The sequence below is a fragment of the Populus euphratica genome, unplaced genomic scaffold, assembly GCF_000495115.2.
Source record: "Populus euphratica unplaced genomic scaffold, PopEup_1.0 scaffold95.1, whole genome shotgun sequence".
In the NCBI taxonomy this organism is placed as follows: Eukaryota; Viridiplantae; Streptophyta; class Magnoliopsida; order Malpighiales; family Salicaceae; genus Populus; species Populus euphratica.
In genome coordinates, this window is record NW_011499885.1 from 511726 (window position 1) to 535254 (window position 23529).

The following is a 23529-nucleotide window of genomic DNA, read 5'->3' on the forward strand; positions in this document are numbered from 1 at the left end:
AATTACTTGATCTGCTACACCATAAAATTGCTGTCCCTGTGATCTACTCTATGACTGATGGTGAGCAGAGTCCACGATGGCTTGACTTCCACTTCCAGTATGCACCGTCCTCACTGTTCCCTCGGCCATTGCCGGCTTTGATTATCTGCATCCATAACCTTGACGAGCGCAAGCCATAGCTTCTGATCACGCCTGAAAGAGTAGACTTGGACAATATCATCCACCTTTAGCGCTCCCGCATTCCTATCCAAAACATCATTCCAGTTGGAGGTTAACACATAGGAAACGGTGTTATTCATCTGCCACCTCCTCAGCCTCATTGTGCTTTGATGAACGTTACCACCTTCAAGACCCAGTTCCACCAGCTTCACTTCTGTGCTCTTGCTCTCGCTTCGGCACACCTCCTCCATCTCCATTTTATTCAGAAACTCATGGCCGTCCTTAATCTGATTCAAAGGCATTGAGAAGCGTTCCTGGTGCTTGTCCATGTCAGTCTTGAAGATTTGTTTCATTATCCTTAACTTGATTTCACTGTCACGGCCTTCTTGATAATTTATCGCGGATTTTATTTGAGAAGAGAAATCGGGTGGTGGACACAAACCCAGCTTCTTGAAATCCACCCTCTTTCCCATCTTCTTTGATGATCTCTGTCGAAGAATATCATCTTCGACGTCGATCCCTTGGCTTTTCAAGACTCGCTTTCTGCCTGCTGTCTTTTTCTCCTGGCTACTTTTGATCTCCGTTCTCAAAAGAAGATGATCTTCTTGACCGAATCTGATGCAGTGATTGTTTTTCCTGACAAGCTTGGGTGTACTTGCCCTTATTTTCTTTGGTACAAGAATAGTTCGGAGTGGGTTTGCAAATTCATCAATGCTGATAGTAGTGCTCTCGGCCTTTTGATCAGGACATTGGGTTTTCATGGAAGTAAACCCTAGTCTTCCACTTCCTCTTCTTTTCTTGGGTACGAAAACCATACTGGCCAGGGTCTTCAAAAGCTGATATCTTTCGGCGCTGGTAACCAGCATGGACGGACCCCCGAATTCCTTCTCCAGAGGATTTGACGCTTCTTTTTCATATTCTGTTTCCTTACTAAGCCCTAGATAATATTCATCAACATCATCAAAATATGGATGATAGTTTATGCCAGGCGTGAGCACCATCTTTCTATCTCTTCTTCAACAAATACGGGAAGACAAAAATATGGCAAGAAACTAAAAAACCAAGACTGCAATGAGAGATTGAGACAAAATTAACCAAGACACTTGAGAAAGTAGATGGCTTCGTGACATATCTGGATGGCTATATTTATAGAGAGAAAGATAGAGAGAGAGAGAAGCCAGGCAAATAACAAATCCTTTTACAAACCGGATAGGTTAAGACAGCTAGCTGTCTTAGTTTATAGTTTTCCGAGAATAATGAGGATACAATCCGAATTAATTTGAATTTGTCCTAGTGAAAAAAGGTTTTCAACCGAAAGGGTTTTTAAATAACTCTTGTCCTTGTTCATAAACAACATTCTTGTCCTAGTCATAACTAAACTTTTTTTAAAAATAACTTTGTCTCACTAAGTCTTCATTCTTTGTATATTTTATAATGTCTCCATGAAACTTTCCAAAATTTATGTATACTCTTGTCCTTGTTTGCAAGATGGGTAATATCTGCAATGGAGAGGGATCACAGTATGTTTTTATCTTTTCCAACCTGATATCAAAATATTGAAATTACTTTTCAATTCTTTCTGCCAATTTATATTTAGTGCCATGTGTTAATTAGCTTTGAAATTTAAAAATAAGAGATTTTTTTAATTATATCCTTCACATTGTTTCAAACACCTCATAAATTAATGATAACAACAGTTTTGATTTTCAGAAACAAATATATTCCTTGATTGTAATCAACCTTCAAACATAATCCATTCATCTTAGGAGAAAGTCTTTCAAACCTAGCTCTACCATTTATATTTTGTCTCTTTACTATTTGAAAAAATGTTAAATGAAATAAAAAAGGTAATACCAATTTAATTGTTTATATCTCTAGTATAAAATTTGTTTGCAATAATCTTGTACAAACTCTAAAATTAAAAATTTTCTAATAGTTTTTTGTAATGAAAATTTTGGCTTACCAATAAGGATTTTATAATCTTACCAATTTTCAGCATCGTAAATTTGTTTATTTTAAATCCAACCTTTTGACCATTAGAAATTTTTAAATATAAAATATGCTTCCATCTCTCATATAACAATCTAACAGATTCTTTCTTAAAAAAATTATCATTAATTAAAAAATCATCATAATAAAAAACATATCTATGAAAAGTTTAACTATAGTTAAGACTTCAGTGCTTTACTTCTCATAAACAACACTCTCTATTTCATCATATAATGATGATATCTATATGGTTTTGTGAAAACACTACACCATTAAATAGCTTTACCGATGGGTTCATTCTGTCAGTGTGAGGCTCATAATTTATCAGTAAAATTCTTACCGGTGGCATCACTGACGACATACATCCATCGATAATTCCTCGTTCCATTGCTAAATTTGTTGCAAATAAAAAAAAACAAATACTAATAGTCTTATAGACGACAAAGAGCTTAAAAAAATTTCATGTGAAAACTTTATTGACAAAATAATTACGTTTGTATTTTCAATAGTAATCATCGACGGAATGGTCATCTGTGATTGTGGTATGGACGGTAAATATTTTAAAACTCTTTGTAAAAAACCAATGGATATATTCTGTAGGTAATAGCGACGATAAACACTGACAGACTATATATGTCGGTGTTTATGGCATGGGTGGTAATTGGTTTTGCAACTCTCGGTAAAATACAAATGGCCTGGTTCCATCTGTAAGGTCGTAAAATATTTTTAAAAAATTTATTTACTAATAGTAAAAAAAACTAATTAACCAAATAAAATTGTATTAAACATTAAAAATATAAAAATAATGTTAAATAAAATTCATTCAAATATTTATTATAAATTTAATGTGTTTTAAAAACAAAATTAAATTAGAATAACGGCGGAGCTAGAGGAGAAAGAGGATGCTAGTTGTTCCTGGGATCGTACGGCTAAAAAGGGGTTGCACATGTATCATCAATCATCATTGATCTCATCTCCATGATCATTTAATGGAGCTAATCATAATTCATCGAGAGTTGTTCATATTGTTGTTTCAAGGCCATGAACTTTTCAAACTGGTTGCTCAATACTGATGGAGAGCTCCTAACGGATGAGACACTAGAAGCCAACTATAAGTTTTCAACCATAGTGTTAGAGAGCCTATAGACCCAAGTTTTATCAAGTCCATCAAACGATCCTACGTCCATTAACAAATCTGGATCGAAATCTGAATGGGTCAAAGAATCATCCCCGTATCTCTCCCTCAACTGACTATTATAGATCTCCTAATTTTTTTAAAAAAAAAATTATCATATTCAAGTTAAGAAAATAATAACTTACAAAATAAAATGATTGAACGAACATATTACGAAGTGTTAAGCATGGTTGTCTGTAAATTGTTGCACCCCTTTTTGGCGGTCTTGACTCCGCATATACGTTTCTACAAACAACTCTATTGGGCTCGATTCATGTCCAAAAAACATAGCCTATAAGGAAAAAAAAGGTTGCAAGTTATAGATGCTTCGGATCGTAATTTGGACTCGTTTCTCCACAAAACCTTTTTGCTAGCGGAATTTAGTTGTCATTTTTAAAAAATAATATCTCCCTCATATGACATCTTTTTTGGTTGAAATTTGGAGTGTTTATAGAACTTTGAGTTAAGAATCTAAAACAATTAAGTTTGCATCAATTGGAATTCTTTAGCTCTATATATTTAAGGTGGAATGGTCGAAGATCAACACTGGCAGATTGCGAGATTTGACTTTGAAGGCTGCAATTTTTATGCTCTTTCTTATTTTATTTTCTTGCCTTAGATTTACAGAAAGCTATAGATGTTAGCTTTTTAATGCCACTAAAATCACTTCATTTCGACCTTTAGAGCTCACGCTCTGCACAAAACATTGATTGAAAGTCAAATCTGCCAATTACATCCAATTTACTTATTTTTGCAACTTTCATCCAAAAAAGCCTTCAAAACATAAAAAAAAATAATATTAAGGCATTTTATATAAAAAAATAGGTAAAACACTAGTTAAATGTGGGTGAAACTATCGAATAATATGGTTGTATCAGTCACCGTACTTTGACACAACATCATGCAATTCTTCACTAGAAACACACAGGGGTTCAAAATTTTTTTCAACTCTATCAATGAAGAAATCCTTTATGTTCTTTCTATACCTATGATTTGGTGGCAAGAAACGACGGTGATAATAATTAAAAAAAGCTTTGCCCCTGTTTGTTAATGTGAATGCCTTGTTGATCGCCACATAGTATGGACATGCTAGTTTTCCATGCGTGCTCCAACCAGAAACCATTTCATAAGTTGGGAAATCATTGATAGTTTATATCAAAGCTACTTTCATAATAAATTATGTTTCTTTAAGATATCAAAAGTCAAAGCTCTAGAGGACCATAATTGTGTCAACTCATCAATCAATAGTCGAAGACAAACATCTCTATTCTGCCCTGTACTGCTCAAACTTGGTATGACTATAGATAAAACATGAACTCTGGCCTCATACACATCCCCATTAACAAGTTATAAACCATCAGTATGACCGACCAACAAGAATAAAGAGTAGCAAATGACTTGAATGGGTTGAATCCATCTGTATACAACCCAAAACGCATGTTTCTTGATTTCACTGAAAAGTGAGGATGCACACTATTAAAGTGTTTATATGCTTTGTTGTTAGGAAGATGCACCATCATTCCATCAACCACATGATGTGAATAGTGTCATGTTATGTGCTCAACAATCCTTAGTGACATAAATAACCTCTGCAATCTAGGTGTGATTGCGAAGTATCTAAGTTTTTTATATGCCACGAGAGTCTTTTCCTTGCTAGTTCTAGGTTTATAATAGAAATGACCACATGTCATGCACTTGATCAGCTTAGCATTTTCAAGGTAGTATAACATGCAGAAGTTAAAGCATATATCAATTTTCTGATAACTTAAATCAAGGGATTTCAACATGGACTTTGCAGCATAGAAGTTCTTTTTTAGCCTGTTCCCTTCACGTAAAATGCTTCTCACCCATTCGATAATCTTGACATAACCGACCTCACTTAACTCGTGATCTGACTTGATGGTGAACACATGTGCTACGACTGATAATTTACCGTGGTTCGTGCAGCTATCCCATAATGGTTTATCAGAATCTTTCAACAGATCAAAAAACCTTGTTGTATCTGCATTATTTTCTTATTCTACGATTGGACATTCACTGACATTACTTTCACTCATTCTCATTACATCCATAATCATATTCCTATAAGGATCATTGTTGTCATTTTTAACTTCATGCACATTGCTAACAATAGAAGTTGACATAGCCACCCTTTATACTATGTTCTCATTAAGAACAAATAGTTCTCCATGTGCATATCAACACAGATAATCCTCCATTAACCTTTTGGTTAAAAGATGCATCACTACAACATCATAATGCAAAAACTTTTTATTTTTATACTTCCTATATGAACACCTAATATCGCCATCAGTAAAATTCATTGGAATAGATGTTGTGAAATTAATAAAACCTTAAACCCAATTATAATAATTCATCCCCTATAATCCTTGGGATGAGTTCCGATACATCCATGAACAATCATCCACTACTTATATCGAGCCTTTATAAAATTATGGCAACAATATATATTAATTAACTATGTTACATAAATAAATTTATAAAAATATTGGTTTGCCCCAACATTATCTAACAAACTAAAAAAACACTTATGTTAAATATTTATTATCAATTTCAACTATCAACGTCCTAACAAATATATACATATATAAATTTATAGAAATCTCAACTTCATAATATAATTGATAAAAATTAAAACGGACTCGTTAAACAAGCAATTATTTATTTCATCACAACACATCTAATTTGGTGTAATTTAAACAAAGTTTCTTCAATTTACAAACAAATACAATTTGACAAAATCTAAAACAAACTATAATAACTATAAAATTATACATTCATATATACTACAAGTTTGTTTGATAAATAACAATCAAACAAGTACATACGTTAACAAAATACATATACTAAAAAAATAAAAAATAATAAAATTGACATTTAAATGTTAAAACTAAAAAGGATAGATTTACTTAAAAAAATGATAAAATCCACAATAAATTGCTCGGAGAATGGATGTTATGATTGCATACAAAAGTATAAGAAACTTGAGTGCTTGTGTTGAAAAGAGGGGGACAGTTGGGATAGGTGGTTAGCTACAGTTTTGGAGGGGAGAGTTAGGATAGGTGGTTGGCTGCAGTTTAGGGGGAAGAAAGAGAAGAAAAAGGAGAAATAGAGGAAGAAAGTGTCGGTAAAGTGGGTATATATTCGTTTTTACCGATGGAATCACCGACGGACATGTTTCGTCGGTTTACCCATCGATGAGTTTGCCGATGACTAATTAGTACTTAAAAATGTATTTTTATTAAGGTTTTATATTATCATTTTGCACTTAAAGTATCAATAACTCCTTAACTAAAGCATGTTTTATAATAACATATCTAATAATATAAGATACCTTTAATTTATGGTAAATATTCATTTTAAATACAGGCCTATCACATAAATGAAAAGATTGATTGATGAGTTTAAGAACTAAAATTGAAAGGACAAAGAGATGGCCAAACTTAGAAAAGAGATGCTGGTGCAGTCCAAATCAGAACACTGTTCGGTAATTGGGTCATATCCGGAGCTGTAGATCTCGGATTTAGGTCTACTTTATATCAATGGAAAGGTAAGACATAGGCTTATAACTTTCATGGAAGCCCAAGATTTTAAAAAGTCATTTTCAAGTCCAAATTATAGCAATAACAAAGAAGTCTAAATTTGTCATACAGCCTGAACACTATTCAGTATTTAACCTATATCTGGAGTTATAAAATTTTAAATGACCTCTATTTTTTTTTCGAAAAAAGCGGAGACAGTTTCTTACAACTTTCATGTTTTCAAGTGGTTCCAATTCTGACGTTATCAATGACATTTTGGGCATACAAAAGAAGATAAGGATTGTCACCAAGTCAAAAGTTGGCCCCCCTCATCAATTAGTTATCAAATCAATAGTTCCTAATTTTGGCTTATAAAAAGAGGTATTTTCCATGCATTTAGGCATTTGATCTCCAGATCAAGATCATGCATTTGCTTTCTTTCTTTGTATTTTTGTAATGCTTAAGTTTTGCTTTCATTAATATCTTGTTCATGCCTTTCTTTTTTTTTTTCTTTACTTATTTAACTTTTATCTTATTTATGTTCCATTTTATTTATTTATTTTTCTTTTTTTTATTATGTTTAGTTAAGTTTATTATGTCAAGGTGAAAAGGTTATACTAATGGTGTAAGAATAAGTATAGTGTAAACCTAACATGGATTTTAATGTTTAATACTAACATGTTTTATATTTGTTATCTTGTTCACTCTTTAATATTTTGCTTGTTAAATGACTAATCTAGATTTATGTTGTATAACACTTGGTACAACAAATGTTTAGCACTTTTATAGCTCATACTGTATGGTATAACAGACAACTGAGCTATGAAAAGAACTTGATTTGTTGTTAACATAAGTTATAATCATGAATGTCTGACAAGATTTACAAGTATTAGCATTAATCGAATAAGATAACTAATGTAATTATGTTAACCATTTATAATTTGATTGGAACCTCCTTTGTGTGTAACCAATTGAATAATAAGAGTTTATATTATACTTGTTTGACATACCATTAGTGGATCCTCTAACCTTGATATTTGTTGTTATCATTGTTTAATCCTTATGTTAATCTTTCATCTCAAAGTTCTCATCAACTTCTTCTTCTTCTTTTTCTATTACTATTACTATTACTATTACTCCTCCTCCTCCTCCTCCTCCTCCTCCTCCTCCTACTACTACTACTACTACTACTACTACTATTATTATTGTTGTTGTTGTTGTTGTTGTTACTATTGTTATTGTTGTATTATTATTATCTATAATTTATACAATTAACCTCCATGTGATTCGACCTCGGTCTTGCCGGGTTATTTATTACTTCGACACTCCTACACTTAGGAAAAACATCAATTTTTTGGTTATATTAGTGACTATGCCACATCACTGTATGAAGATCCCTATTTGAATCTCTAGGTCATTCCGTTGGTAAAATCGTCTGAAAAAAATCCACATCATCACATCGTTGCAACTTTTCAACAAAAAAACTATATAATCCGTTGGTGATACAGTTGGTATATACCGACAGAATTAGAGATGGAATTACTATTGGTGAAAATTACTGATAAAATTTTTTTATTGGTAATTCCATTAGTTTTCATTGATTTTCTAATAGTGAAATGAATATGGAATTTTTTTCAACCTAAGCTGGAACTCTAAGCATGTCTCTCTCATCATGATATTTATATACATCTCAATCTCCTTGGAAATTGATCTAACTAATTCTTTTCAATAAGGTTCTTTATATTACCTGTCGATCTCTTTATGATGTCTCTTGAGCCCATGACGTCCTAAATGATCTTCACTGCTGCATCATAGAATGGACATAACAAACTATAATTTTATAAATATTGAGGTTAAACCCTAAACATAACTTTATTTTGAATATTAATTATATTAATTCAATTATGAAAATAAGCTATTTTTTCTACGGTAAATAGATATATAATTTATAGTTTTTTCTTACGAGACATTACAAAATCATGCATGCACAAGTATCTTTTAGATACATTTGGTATTGCGGTAGCTGTTGTGGTTGTGATTTAAAAAAAGTTGTTTTATAAAAAGTACTTTTAACTGAGGTTGGTTTGAAAAAAAAGGTGTTTAGTTAAAACTGTAGTTGAAATTGAGGTTGAACAAAAAATAATTTAATATGTTTGATTAAAAATGTTTTTGAAATTGAGATTATAAAATAATTTAAATTTATATATATTAATATTGATGGTTTTTAATTTAAATATTGTATATTTAATTATTGTTATTACATCATCAAATAAATAATACTTTATATAAAATATTTTTTATCGTTCCATTAAACTATTAACAATTTCATCACATATGAAATATATCCAATAAGGACTATAATTTTCACAAATTTCTTAAGAGTACAACAATATCAGGTAAAATATAATTAGAAACAAAATTGAGATTGCGATCAAATTCTGTAAATGTGGCGTCATTAAGCGATCTCCGTCTAATTTATGTAGTTATTAAATAATGTTTAACACTAGTTTTTTGAATAAAATATAATTAAAAATAAAAAAATATTTTTTTATTTTATTAGGTCAGACTCAGTTCAATATATTTTTAATTTTGAATCAGACCGATCCAACTAGAACAGTAAAATTTAAAAAAATAAATGAACATTGCAGCCATGCTCCACTATTCATCTATTTTCCCTTATGATAATATGTGGTTGCGCTGCAGGTAATGATGAGACCCACCATTAAAAAATTATGATAAAAACATTATTAATTCTTAAAAATTATGGCTACAAGTTAACCTCACCTACATTTATAATACCAAACAACCAACGTAGAGGATGTTGATCTGTTGTTTTAAATACTATTGATGCGCTGCGCTCAATTTGAAATGGAGACTCCTACGGTTAGGCTTCGTTTTCATTCTTTTTCATATTTCAAAGGTTCTGCTACAGACTTTAGATGTTCCTATCCGTAATTGTTGCTTTTGCTGTGGGTTTTTAGATTGTTTTTCCTTTCCCTTCATTGTTCTGGGCTACTGGGCTACTTAAACCATGTCAATGCCTATTCATCTCCTTTCACAACCCTTTTGTGTCCCTCGTACATGTGTTGTTGACTTTGGTGTTCTGAAACTTTCTGTCTGATGCACAGTCTTTTCTGCTTCTTAGCAGTCGATCATTCTTTCTTTCAGTTTTATTAAGAAAATCACTACAAAGATAATAGTTTAATTTACATTAGATAAACAAATAGAGAAAAAAAAAACATAAAAACTGATGCATGAAACAGGGAAGCACAGCACTTAAGAGAGAAAAAAAACATAAAGAACCAACTTTTTTCTACTGAACATTCTGTATATTAAGCTCCAAGGAGCAGGCGATCATTCTTGGTACTGGGTTTTTGTTCTAAACGCGCTGGACATCATGCGCTGTTCCCGTGGGACTATCTGCGAGCATCTTCTACGACTCGTTCCTTCCATTCCTCTTGCTCAGTTTGCGATGTGATTTGCTTCTATGAAAGTCGTTGGACTGCCACCAGATTATTAACTTTTCAATAGAAAGTACGTGCTCTGCTTCTATGAAACATTTGACTTATTTTTTCTGGTGAATTATATGAACACATCATGAAGAAATCATCATGCGAACTATCTATCTATCAGTATAGATTTCTTTTATTTGAGAAACAGAAAAGGAATCATATAAGGAACCTCTAAATATATTTTTCAAACTCAATAATATTATAAAAAGTTATTATTTTATTTTTATTTTAATTCTTGGCTGTAGAAGAAGGAGAAGAAAGCATGAAAACTGACTTGTCATACAGTCAAATAAACATGGAATCATTCATTCATTAAAGCAATACGAATCACACATCTCCCCCTTCATTTATTTCCAAACTCTCAACTTCCACCCAAACACGACCCCACCAAACATTTAAGGATTTATTTTCTTTTTTTTTTAAGAATAAAATAAAATTACCTGGGAAACCTTTCACTCATGTTCTGCATGCTTCTGATGATTAATTAATTTTGTTTAGGTTATAGTAACTAAGGCAATTAAAACAAAATCTTGTATGAGTTATATAGGGATAAAAGAATTTATTTAATTGAAACTCCATTCTATTATTCATGTATTTCTTTTGTATTTTGATAAAACCATGAAGTTTTTTTTATTAGTGGCATGATTTTTTAAATAAGAACTTATCATGGTATGATAGACAAGTTTCAATTAAAGAACAAAAAACGTGTCTTAATTGTCTTCATGTGATCATATAAAAAATAAAATTTAAATAATTAATTTGAGAAAATCAAATAAGAATTTACAATAGAGATTAATAAAATAGACGTTTCATTCCATTGAATATTCATGAGAATTTGTTTTAGGAAAATTATATATATATATATATATATATATATATATATATTAAATTATTATATTTATTCTTCAAGTATTAAATGATTAAATGATTATAATAAAGGCCAACTCCAAATTGTTTTGGTAGATTAAATTCTTTGACATCCGCCCATAAGCACTCATCTTTATAGAGTATGTTCGTTTTACCTGTTTAATTTCCATTTCTGGGTTTTTTAACATTTATTAAATACTCTTGTAGCTCTGTCTATATACAGCCATACTCTCGAACTTTCTTTGATTTGGTACCCATAATTTTCTTTGAGATATCATTCTTGGTAGGTACGGTTTGGTGGGTCTTCGTCAAAATTGTTTCGTTTTGGCTTCTGGTTTTTATTGTGTGCCACATAAAATTCTACTAGCTCCATGAATATAATAAGGCATAGACTTGGCTGGACTTTATAGACTCCTCTCTGTCTCTTTGCTTTCTTGAGCACTGAAAGATAAGCTAAGGTTGCCTTACTGTCTTTGTTTCTTTATCTTTTTGGATTAGAAAGAAGATGGTGCTAGTTGTTTATTTTCATTTTCTTGCAAACCAAACAGAAAGTTATTGGTTCGACTGATTGGTTTCTACTGGTCTCATCTACTGTCGTTGACTCGGTTTCCATGAGTATTGACTGGCTGTTTGTCTCTTCATTTGTTCTACTGAGTTTCTTGATGTTTTGGCTGGGAATAAATTTACCTCCTTTTGCTTGCCTGGAAAGTTGAGGGAAAGAACTGAAATAATCCAAAGCCCTTTAGGATTTTTTTCCAGTTTAGTCTCAGCGATCAGATACATTGGTTTATGTTGAATCAAGCTGTCTAACCATCTGTTGTCCTTGTCTTGAACAGGGTAATTTCTGAGCCGTCTACATAGAAACATTGCAAGGAGTTTGATTATTGAGTCATGGACAATACTGGAGGTGGTTCTTTCATGAGGAACAGGAGATTGGAGAGCTTCTTCGATACAAATTCCACTCCAAATGGGAAACAAACCCCAAATATTTGGGTGAGGGAAGAAGTGGTAAAAAGTCCCAAGAGTGATGTTTATGTTGAAGATGATGGGTGGATTTCTGTATTGATATCTTGTGTAAGGATTGTGGTTTGTTTTTTGTCAATGATGGTCACAACATTCATTTGGTCCTTGATCTTGCTCTTGCTCTTACCATGGCCTTATGAGAGGATCAGGCAGGGAAATATTTATGGGCATGTTACTGGTAGAATGCTGGTAAGTGCCATTGTTTTGTTATATTAGTTTTTCATGCTTGCTTGTGCTCTAATTACAAAGGGACATCTTTGCACTTCGTGAATTTCTCTCTGTTTCTGTGTTTCATGATTTTATTTTATTTGAGGTCCCAGATAATAAATGATGGTCCCAAATTTTTCTTGCTTGTCCAGCAAACAACATTGCCTTTTAAAAGTGATTGGTAAAATTGCTTGGTGTTTTCTTGACAACATAATAATTATTCTCTGCTATATATATAAAATGTGCATCAAATTATGAACTTGTTACTGTGGTTGCTTTGGGCTCTATCATCAAAAGATTCAATCTTCAAGTTTTCATCCAGAATATTTAATTTTGCTCTCGTACTGAATTTATGCAAAATGTTATATATAGGGTACATAACAAATGAGTTTTTTGGGGTTATCCTAGGGAGAGGCACCTCTTTTCTCTGTTGCTCAAAAGTGGTCCGGGGCTTGGTATTGATTATAGGGACATATCTCCTGCAGATTTTTGAGAAACATATGGTGCTCAATCAGGTAGGTATTATGCGGTGCTCACAAAACAAGACAGAATAAGCTTCATGAACTACAATCTTGTCGTTAGATTATTCGGTTTCGGCTAACAAACAATTTCAGCAATGTAGAACTTACCTCTAATGCTGAAGAATCTATTGTGGAAGATTAATTGAAATGGCACTTAATCTAGTGGAAAAAAACGTTGACGAGCTTCTGATAAGCTGTTAACAGAGCTAGGTGATCCTGGAAATGGAACCTTTAACTGCTTTGGAGTGAGATGAGTGTTAATTGTATTGAACAAATGAGGCCGTCTAAAAGTACACAATTTTCATTGCAGATGTGGATCTTAGGGAATCCTATCAGGATTGAAGGCACCGAATTTTCAAATGAGAGGGCCATTTATGTCTGCAACCATGCTTCTCCTATAGACGTTTTCCTTATGATGTGGTTGACTCCCACGGGCACTGTTGGCATTGCAAAGAAAGAGGTACACAGTAAGCTCTATTAACGTGCAGAAACCACCCTTCTGGGTGCTACCTCCTTACTTGTAATAAAATCACCCTGTTTCATGAGTGATGACATTGTTAGACTGTGTATGTGACCTCATAACTGATACTTCTGTTTTTGCAGATCATATGGTACCCTTTATTTGGACAACTTTATGTATTGGCAAACCATCTTCGAATAGATCGCTCCAACCCTTCTGCAGCTATTCAATCCATGAAGGAGGTTCTCCATCCACTTCTCCATATTATTGATGATATCTCTATTCTATAAATCTAACGAGTGATTCTTGTGCTCAGGTAGCTTATGCAGTAGTGAAAAACAACCTGTCACTCGTCATTTTTCCTGAGGGAACTAGATCAAAAAATGGACGATTACTACCCTTTAAAAAGGTAAATATTTGTCCATTTTCTTGAACAAAATGTGCTTTCACAATTTCATCATCGCATTCTGGAATGATGCTGAACTTGAGAAATTATTTCCCACTTGACATCATTTACGTTTAACGTGTTCTATATATATGTTGCAATTCTGTTGTAAGACTTTTATTGTTCATTGAGAAAATGCTTCAGTGATAAATTTCCTTGCTTGATAGAGATTTTCAACCTTCCATGCATGCCTAGTGAGCTGCAAATGATGCCATAAGCAAGATCTGATTTCCTCTCTGCTTTTGTCAAGTACTTCTTAGTTATATTACGAAGACCAACGTAACAGATATAAGTATCGAATCATAATTCTTGCAGATAGAGCTATGAAGTAAGAGAAGAATCCCTTGAATTACTGAATTGTAACTTCGGATCTTTTCTTTCCCAGATGTTGTTTTTCAAAACGTCTGTGTGTTGCCCATTGTGAAGATATTATACATTGCTCCTTTCCAAACTTGCATTCATACTATATAATTAACCAATTATGACTCCCTCCCCGTTTTTGGGTGTTCCCTTGCAGGGTTTTGTTCATTTAGCATTGCAAACGCGCCTCCCAATAGTTCCAATGGTCTTTACAGGCACCCATGATGCATGGAGGAAAGGCGGCTTACATGTTCGGCCAGCGCCTATAACAGTCAAGTATCTCCGGCCAATAAAAACTGATGATTGGACAGATGACAAGGTTAATGACTATGTCAGACTGCTCCATGACATATATGTTGAAAACCTTCCAGAGGCACAAAGGCCTCTTCATTAGAAGGTACCAGAAGCAGTCACATTTCATGGTTGAGGCATTTCTTTTTTGTAATTTAATAGTCTTGGAAAGTCTCATGTTAATAGCTATTAAAAATAATCATGGTGTCACTTCTCGAGTCTAGGCCACAACGGGTCTGGGTTCATTGCACATCCTATTACCTGTTGAGCCGTACTTTATAGCCTAGACCTAGCACCAAGTTCCTTGTGATTTTTTTATTTACATCTTAGATATACAAAAATCTCTTATGACCTATCACATTCCATTTTATTAATATATATGTATGATATATTTGCCTCAGATTAATGTGGTGCATTTCAGTGTAATTATACCCTCCAAGTGAAGTTTCACGAAGTTTTTTTGGGTTAACCAGTGAGAGGGCAAATCCACATAAGCATATTTGAAGAGATTCAATAAGAAAATACTTAAAATAAAAAAGTTGCTTAAATCAATGATCTCAAAGGCCTTATAAGTGAAGTAAGGGAGAATATTTTGTGTAGAGAGCTATATGCATTGCGAGATAGAAATCTATTTAAGATTAAGCAAGTTATCAAGAACCATATATAGGTGAAAAAGGCAAATGTGCTACGTTATGAATCTCCCTGTTTTTATAAAGAATGCCAAGTGAAAAGGCCTTCCAAGCAGCATTATTTTTCTAGTTAGACCTAATTAATACTATTATCACTATGGTATTTACTACTATTAGGGGTAAAGAGTTTGTCCAGTATACCTTATCTATGAAGGTAACTCCAAACACTTGCATCCCGGGAAATTCTACATATTCCGCTAAGACAGGGGCCATGATATAGAAAAGTGCTTAACTTTAAAGAAAGAAGTGAGTGGATTATAGCCAAAGGCTATATCCAATAGTTTATAAAGAGGAATTTCTGTACCGAACAAGGTAAGGAAGAGCCTAGCTAACATAACCAAGCACTACCTGAGATTAATATTATCTTGGATGACACCTCAACAAGGGGTGACAAGGGAAGTGCAAAAAAAAGTATAGGAAGCAAGTTCTTACTACTACCCACCTTTTAAATGCATGACATGATCCCATCACATTTACTCCTGAATATATGAAGGGCATAACTTTTTTCCATGATGATGTTGTAGTCATCTCCACTATTTTATCTAATCATCTTGTTTATAGAGAGTTAGTGGATGAAAGTCGAGCAGTCAATATCCTTTTCAATGAGATAATAACACAAATAAAGATAAATCCTTTAAGATTAACTCTTGTGAAGACTCCTCTCATTAGAATCATAGATTCAAGCACGTTAATGAAGGGTGTCTTAGAGACACTTGTTACTATTATCACTTATCATAAGTGTTTAGCTCTTTAGCAAACCTTTATAGTCATTGATACGAGTTTAGTTTACAATGCCATTATAAAACGATCATTAGCATGCCTATAATATGGGAAACCAAAAATCCTCTAGGAAATGTGCCTCTTCATATCTGAAAGATAATAAGGCCTTGGTAGTATATCAGCAAGGTCTTGGAAAAGAACGAATAAAGATAATGATTGAGGTTTCTGAAAAGTTGAAGGATATGTCTCTTAAGGAAAAATAGACAACCTCAAAGACAAAATCCATTTTAGAACCAAAGAAAAAGCAAGCCTTGACAAAGCTCTTTAAAATCTAAAAAATAAAATTTATTTTTAAGCATTCAGATATGCCCGGGACCAACCTCAAGGTGGTCACATGTCAATTAAAGTATAACCTAGTCTTTTTCTCCACCTGTTATAAGAAGATAAATTTTAGGGTTGAAAGGTAAAAGGCAATAACCGATGATGTGAATAAACTCCTCATTACTAGATTTATTCGGTAAGTGATATACCTCGATTGGTTAGCAAATATGATGATGGTGGAGAAATACAATTGTATGTGGTGAATGTGTGTAGACTTCACCAACTTGAACAAAGTTTGCCCAAATGATAGTTTTCCCCTCTCTAAAATTGATAGAATTAGAGACTTCACAACTGGTTTTGAATTCCTTAGCTCTTTCGATACTAACTTAGGGTACTATTAGATCTTTATACACCTACATGATAAGGAAAGAACATATTTCATAACCAAAAGAGGGATGTTTTGTTATAAACTGATGGCCTTTTAAATTGAAAAATCTTAGGGTCATATACAAGTGAATAGCAAATAAGGTCTTTAAGCACCAACTATGAAGAATTATAAAAAGGTACATAGATGGTATGATAATGAAAAGCATGACATTTGAGAAACATCTTTTAAATCTATTTGTACCCCATTTCACGCTAAGTTATCATGATGTATACAAAGGTTAAATACTCCAAATGATTATTCTCCATCAAGAACACATGCCATAGCAACTTGGTAAGATGACTAAGAGAGAAGTTTTAGAGAGTGAAACTTCAAGTGTGGAATGAAAGGAAATCCTTATATAGTGGAAGGTCTCCTTCATCCTTTATTGTATTAGTGACACATGTCACCATTTTTTACAGATACCTAAAGTTGAAGCCAACATTGTTATAAATTGTTTCTTCATGTCATCTAAAATACGTATTATTTTAATTATGGTGCAATAATCTATGTGTGAATACTCTAGTGATGTACCTTGAGATAAACCATCATTTTCTCATACCGGGAAAAATTGAGAATCCCATTAAAGAAAAAATATATATCTTTTAAAGTCTTTAAAATAAAAATATTGCAAAGACTTGGAAGGCTACGGATATACCATAATTTATTAGTATTTTCTAAACCGTTTTTGGTTTAGTTTAAAGCCTATTTTAATGACAACCCAAACCCTAAAGGGTGGTCTTTAAAGTGTTTTCAAACCTGATGTTCATGGGCCTAAGTGCATATCTGGCTCGGGGGCTCACGCCTCATGTTTGAGCTTAAAGGCAAGCTTACCCCCAACACATGTAAGCATATACACCATGTTTGGGCCCAAACACCAAGCTTATACTTGGCACTTCTCAAGTCTAAGCTATATGTTTAAGCCCATTGCACATCCTAATACCTTTTACGCCTTACTTTATGACCTAAACCCAATATCAAGTCACTTAAGATTTTGTATATACACCTTTAAGTGTAAAAGAGTCTCTCGTAGTCTACTACATTCTCATATATATATATAAGTGATACTTGTCCTTCATTAATACTATAAGGATAGAGTGACTCTCTATCTCTTTTTCTAAGGCAATAAAACAAGGTTTATAAGTATAAATACCACATGAATCACTCAAGAAAGAAGTTCACAATTTTCATTCTCAACATGCATATATCATTTTTTTATATAACATTTATTTTATATCAAAACAAGAACAAACAACTTTATTTTTAGAATTTAATGATCTTTTACATATTTGTTATATTTTTTATCTATGAAAATATTGACTATAAAAATATTCACTTTAATGTTTGAGGGGTCTCTAAATCCACCAAAACATAAATTTTTTGGAGGTATCAAGATTCTTACATTAAGAGATCATTTTCATTTGTTATGAAAAGTGGATTTAATTGATGAACACTTGATTAACTCATTATTCAATCACAAAAAAAAAACTTTATTCTTAATCATCTGAATTTTGGAATGTTTATATATATTCTCGATCTCAATAAAAAAAATAAAAAAAAATATTTCATAAAATAAAATTAGACTTTGAATTCAGGAATTTAATTGATGTTGGTATTGCCAAAAATGGAACTATGAATACTTCATCTTGAAATGCTATTACTTGTTTATTTATGGTAGATGGTTCTTTAAAACTAAACCCACTCGTCACTTGAATCCTACGAAACAAGGAGTTAGTTTTTTAGAGTTGTATTAATTAGTTGAACATTTGTTTTAAAGGACAACAAAGTTGAATTGAAAAAAAAAAGAGAGAAAAAAAAGGTTGAATTATGTAGGACAAATCTATTATTACTCACACTAATTATATTTTTTATATAGAAATTATTTTAAATGAATAAAAAATTAGTATTTGATCTTAGTTGATGGAGATGTATATTATTGAAAGGTAAAAAATCTTATATATTTAAGGTAAAATCAAGTCATTTTATAGAATAAGATAATATGTATGAAAAGTGATATGATAAGAATAAAAAAAGTTAAGAAATATATATATCAATGTTTATGACTCTAAAATTATAAGGTCTTATTTATTCTTATCCATTAGCCAAGAAATTTGGAATGCTTTATAAATAGTCTTCTATGATGAAAATGATAAGGTTGCAAGTTTTCATCCTAAATCAAAAGACCTTTGGTATAAAACATCATGGAAAGTCTATCTGAATATTATGAAGTGTTAATCAAGATTTTCTGAGAGTTAGACCATCATGATAAATTTATTATGACTGATCCTAATGAAATTATATCATATCAAAAGTCCATCGAACAACTAAAGGCACACATATTTCTTAATAGATTGGATGGTAACTTTGAACAAGTTTGTTAAGAGATTTAGACGAAGACTTTTTGGTTTAATGAGAGGTGGTACATTATATAACTTTGAAAAAAGACTCTAAAAATTATGATGTTTTAACTTTAGTGTTTGCCTCTAAATCAATTTAATTAAAATTAGCAAAACTAAATTAAACATTACAAGCTGAAAAATAATAATGATGTTAACAAGTCTACTTATAAAAGCAGTCATTATAATCTGATAGGTTATACCAAATGTTAGTATTACAAACTCATGAGATATCTAAAATGGTAAATGATCTATGTAAAAAGAGCTTTAAGAAAAGCCTTACAACAACAATCATTTAATCAAAGTCAAAAGATGATGTTGTTAGTAAAATCTTAGCACTGATAATAATTGTGGATAATAATAATAAATTTTTAAATATTTCTACACATGTTTCTTATAGTGTATGCATAATTGATTCTAATGTTATAGATCATATTACATTGATTCTATACATGTTTCATATCTTTATTCATCTTCATAAAAAATTATTTTTATTGTCAATAGTACTTCGACCCTGGTTATTAGAGATCATCAACCTTTACTAATTTTATCTTGTGTGGTAATATTCTAACTTGAATATTACATGGTTAATGGCATTTGAACCAGATAGACGATTAGATATTATATTAACCAAGTAAATCTCTATTACTTGGACTTGGTGTTATAATGTTCTAAAAGATTACTCAAGCTTTAATAATAGACTACTCTAAAGAGGAGAAGAATATTGATGAAATTTGGTTATGACATCAACATCTAAGACATGATTTCTTTGGTTATATAGAAAAAATATTTTTGAGTTTCTTAGGGAAGATGTTTCTAATGTTTAATATGATGTATATGAACTAGTAAAGAGCCATTATGCTTTGTTTTCAATCAATTTAACTAAAAGCATATATTCATTTATAATTATACATTTTACTTTAAGGTCCATCTAAAATCACTACTTTGGATGGATTATATTGGTTTGTTATCTTTATTGATGAATGAATCAGGATAGCCCTCGATAACTTGCTTGTACTATGCTACAAATTGAATCAAATATCTTTTAAACATAAAAAAGAATGTGTAGGGTGTGAGGAATTTTTTGATATTGTTACTAAACCCAATCTAGCGGGTCAATCTTGAAACCTCCTGTCTCGATTTCTTGCTTGGCCTAAGTTTCAAATTAAATTGTGTAAGAGTTATCCTAATATAACTCAGTTGACTTCGCAGGTCTAAAAATGACTTAGACAATCGGTAAAAATATGGTTTAACTTTTAAAAAAATCTAATATGACATCTTATTATTTTCAAACATTGAGATAATGATATATTAGATAGATTTGGATCAACCTGGCTTAACTCATCAAACCTACGACTTGAGTCATAAATTATATTAAGTTTAATAAATTACAATAAAATAAATAGATACTCGCAAAACTGAGAACCAACTCAATGTCAAGATACTTGAAAACATTGTTTTCTAAATAAAAATCTATCATGGACTTGAAACAAATTTTAAAAAAATACTAAAACAAAATCTTAAAATCTTAGTATCTTATATATGATTGAAGATAAAAAAAAAATTGATAAATGTCAAAACAAATTGTATAAAAAATGTATTGAAAATCTTAGAAAAATAAATTTTATATTAATTAAATATTCTTGAGTTTTGTTTTTTCATATCAAGCCCATATTAAATAGAGAAGAATGTTAACATATCCTTAAAACCTATAATATTTTTTGAAAAAACATAAGAAAATTGAAATACAATGTTAATTTTTTTAATAGTGCATTTAAATCTAAATCTAGGCCCATATGATTGGTCCTCTATTATTTCTTAAGAAATAAATAACATGTCATTCACTATTTTTTTTAAAAAAAAAAATGTTCATGCACATGAGCTATAAGCCTAGATTTTGGGCACCTAGGGTGCTTGAAAAATTAGGTTTTGGTGTTTGAGGTTTTAAAAATATATCTTTGTTAACTTATTTCGGCCATAAACACCTAATAAATGCTCTTGGTACCTCAATAAACCAATCTTTTAACTCAAAACACATTTAAATTGGTTTAAAAATACAAAATCAAATCAAAAAAGTTCTCTCTAATTTTGATCTAACTTTTCATGCAAGTTGAAGGTGTAAAAAATCTTAAAGAAAATCCTCTCATCGAATAAAACTCAATGACACCAAGATTGATCTTTTTGGTCATTAAAATATGGTCAATCAATGACTTTCTCTCTTTTTATTATTACCCGATGAGTTTCTCTCTCATATATTAAAATCAGAAAGTGAATATTATGAAAACAAATTTTTTGACTAAAATTAAAATTTCAAAAACTATAAGGATTTTAAAAGAATAAAAAGAAAAAATTTTGAACTAAAATAGTATGTTTTAGTGCGAATTTGAAATTAGATATGAGAGATTTCTTTTTATTTTACACTTTGATCGTCTTTTGTTAAATTTTATCTTCGTTGAACAAATTTTAACAAAATAATCATCCATTAAAAGGCTACTATTGATAAAAAAAAAATAAGGATGAAATTTGATAAAACTTTTAGAGTTGTTTGTGAATTGTTATATAAAAAGCTTATACTTTTAGCATATTCTATAATTGTAATTCTAATGTAACACTGAATTTTGCACTGTACTCACATATATAATACAACCCAAGTTTTTTTATCAGTGATCAATATGGTTCACTAATAAGTGTTTGTCCTTTATACAAGTTAAGAACATCTAATGTTACCATCATTCTTTTTAATTGTGGATGTTTAATTTGAAAACAATCAAAGAACAAAATTATAGACCTTGAGCGATTGCTGATTTGGTCATAAATTTAATGAGTTTTAAAATTAAAATCTTCATATACTTGCACTAGATCTGCCCATGTAATTTCTATCTTATACATACAGGTATTCATATATTGAATTTCTCCATATCCATACCCAAGTTATTATCAATTGGATAAGAAATTTATATCAAAACTCAATGATCCTTGATGATTATTTTGCTTTATTGTGTGTTGTAGAACAATCATGTTTGTAAGTGGTTGCAAAATAGAGTGTGCTTGTGTACGTTGGGATAAAAAGGTTTCTTTCTAAAAAAAAATTTTGAAGAACTAATATGTTGTTTTCGTCTACGTTAATTATTGTCATTTGAAATTATAATGGTGAGACCCATGATGAAACGACTCATATAAAGATGTTATGTTAGAGATCTATAATGGGATAGCTTGCATAAAGATGTTGTGTTAGAGACTCATAATGAGATGGCCACACAAAGGTATTAGAGATCATTATAAGGGTTATTGATGAGCATAAAGGTGTTCTTGATGGATGATGGTTTTTAACTGAAAACTGAACTTGAAGATGAGTTACTTCTAACTCGTGGAAACTAATGTATGAGTTGTTATAAAAAAATAAATATTTTTCTATCTTTATTTTTTTATTCTAGTTTTTTTTAGTTTTTACTTGATGATTCTTTTCTAGTTATTTTTCTATTTGTAAGGGATATTTTTTTCTAGTTTACTTTTTTATATTTAGTATTGTTAGTTTCTTTTTCTAGTTTTCTAGTTTTTCTATATAAATTGTTGTAATAGTCTTTTGACAAGTAAAGATATAGAAAAATTAAAATTGAATATTTTAAAAATATCTATATACTTATGATTTCTTGATATTTAAAGATTTTAACATGTAACAAACTTCTTTATCCTTCATTATCACTTGCATCATTATCCAATATTAGTTTCCTACCTATTATAAAAATAAAAATAAACAAAAAAAAACACCATCAATCTTATATTGTGACCTTAGACTTATAGTATTATAGATTGGAACAATATTAAGACGTTTAAGTCTTCTTTACAAAAGTGAGAGATTTTGCTTTTAATGGTATTTTTGTATTTTCATGAGGATTCAATTGATATTTTTTAATTCATTAGGGGCAGATTGGTCTTCACATAATTTTTTGGTAAATATTTTTACTCTTAATAGCAAAATGGTGCAAAAGTATTTATGTCTTTTTTTTTTAGTTTTTTCAATGATTATCAAATTAAAGGAGGGATTGTTGTGTCTTTTACTAGTTATATAATATTATTTAAATTATTAAACTAGAGGCATATGGAGCTCCAGAAAATTTATGGTAGCACATATGACTGAATGGTGGCTTCCAATGTGGCAATGGAATCTTCTCGGTGGTGTCTACCTAATCAAATAGCGCGTGTTTTTTATTCATATTTGGTTCACTATCAACGACCACTTTCTTTTCTCTCTCTCTCATCCTAGAAAAGCATGTTATCCATAAAAAAAATTTCAATACAGCCCTTTAATTAGTTTTGTCTTTAGATTTGATCCTTAATCTTTTGATTAATATTTACTTTATTTGAAATAAATTATATAAAAAAATTATTTTCAATTTCATCCCTAATGGATTTTTTTATCTTTGAAATT

General features: G+C 31.0%; 1 protein-coding gene and 1 long non-coding RNA gene across 4 annotated transcripts in view; one reads left to right on the forward strand and one right to left on the reverse strand.

Annotated features, from left to right (window-relative positions):
- Window positions 1–8969, reverse strand: part of LOC105130133 (uncharacterized) — a 15960-nt gene extending 6991 nt beyond the window's left edge. Inside the window, exons 1-2 of the long non-coding RNA XR_843189.1 lie at window positions 8871–8969; window positions 4960–4965 (exon numbers count right to left, since the gene is read on the reverse strand). This is a non-coding gene — a long non-coding RNA (uncharacterized LOC105130133). The remainder of the gene's footprint in view (window positions 1–4959; window positions 4966–8870) is intronic.
- A 2351-nt stretch (window positions 8970–11320) lies between these two features.
- Window positions 11321–14950, forward strand: LOC105130135 (1-acyl-sn-glycerol-3-phosphate acyltransferase-like). Of its 3 annotated transcripts, none has more exons than XM_011032490.1 (6): window positions 11321–11383; window positions 12080–12455; window positions 13305–13454; window positions 13598–13696; window positions 13771–13863; window positions 14417–14950. In XM_011032490.1, the coding sequence occupies exons 2-6, from the start codon at window positions 12135–12137 to the stop codon at window positions 14651–14653; spliced, it is 900 nt and encodes a 299-aa protein (XP_011030792.1). In that variant the 5' UTR covers window positions 11321–11383; window positions 12080–12134; the 3' UTR covers window positions 14654–14950. The 3 variants fall into 3 exon arrangements, with proteins under 3 accessions (XP_011030792.1, XP_011030791.1, XP_011030793.1); XM_011032489.1 differs by lacking the exon at window positions 11321–11383 and adding an exon at window positions 11533–11701; XM_011032491.1 differs by lacking the exon at window positions 11321–11383 and adding an exon at window positions 11708–11871.
- The last annotated feature ends 8579 nt before the right edge of the window (window positions 14951–23529 follow it).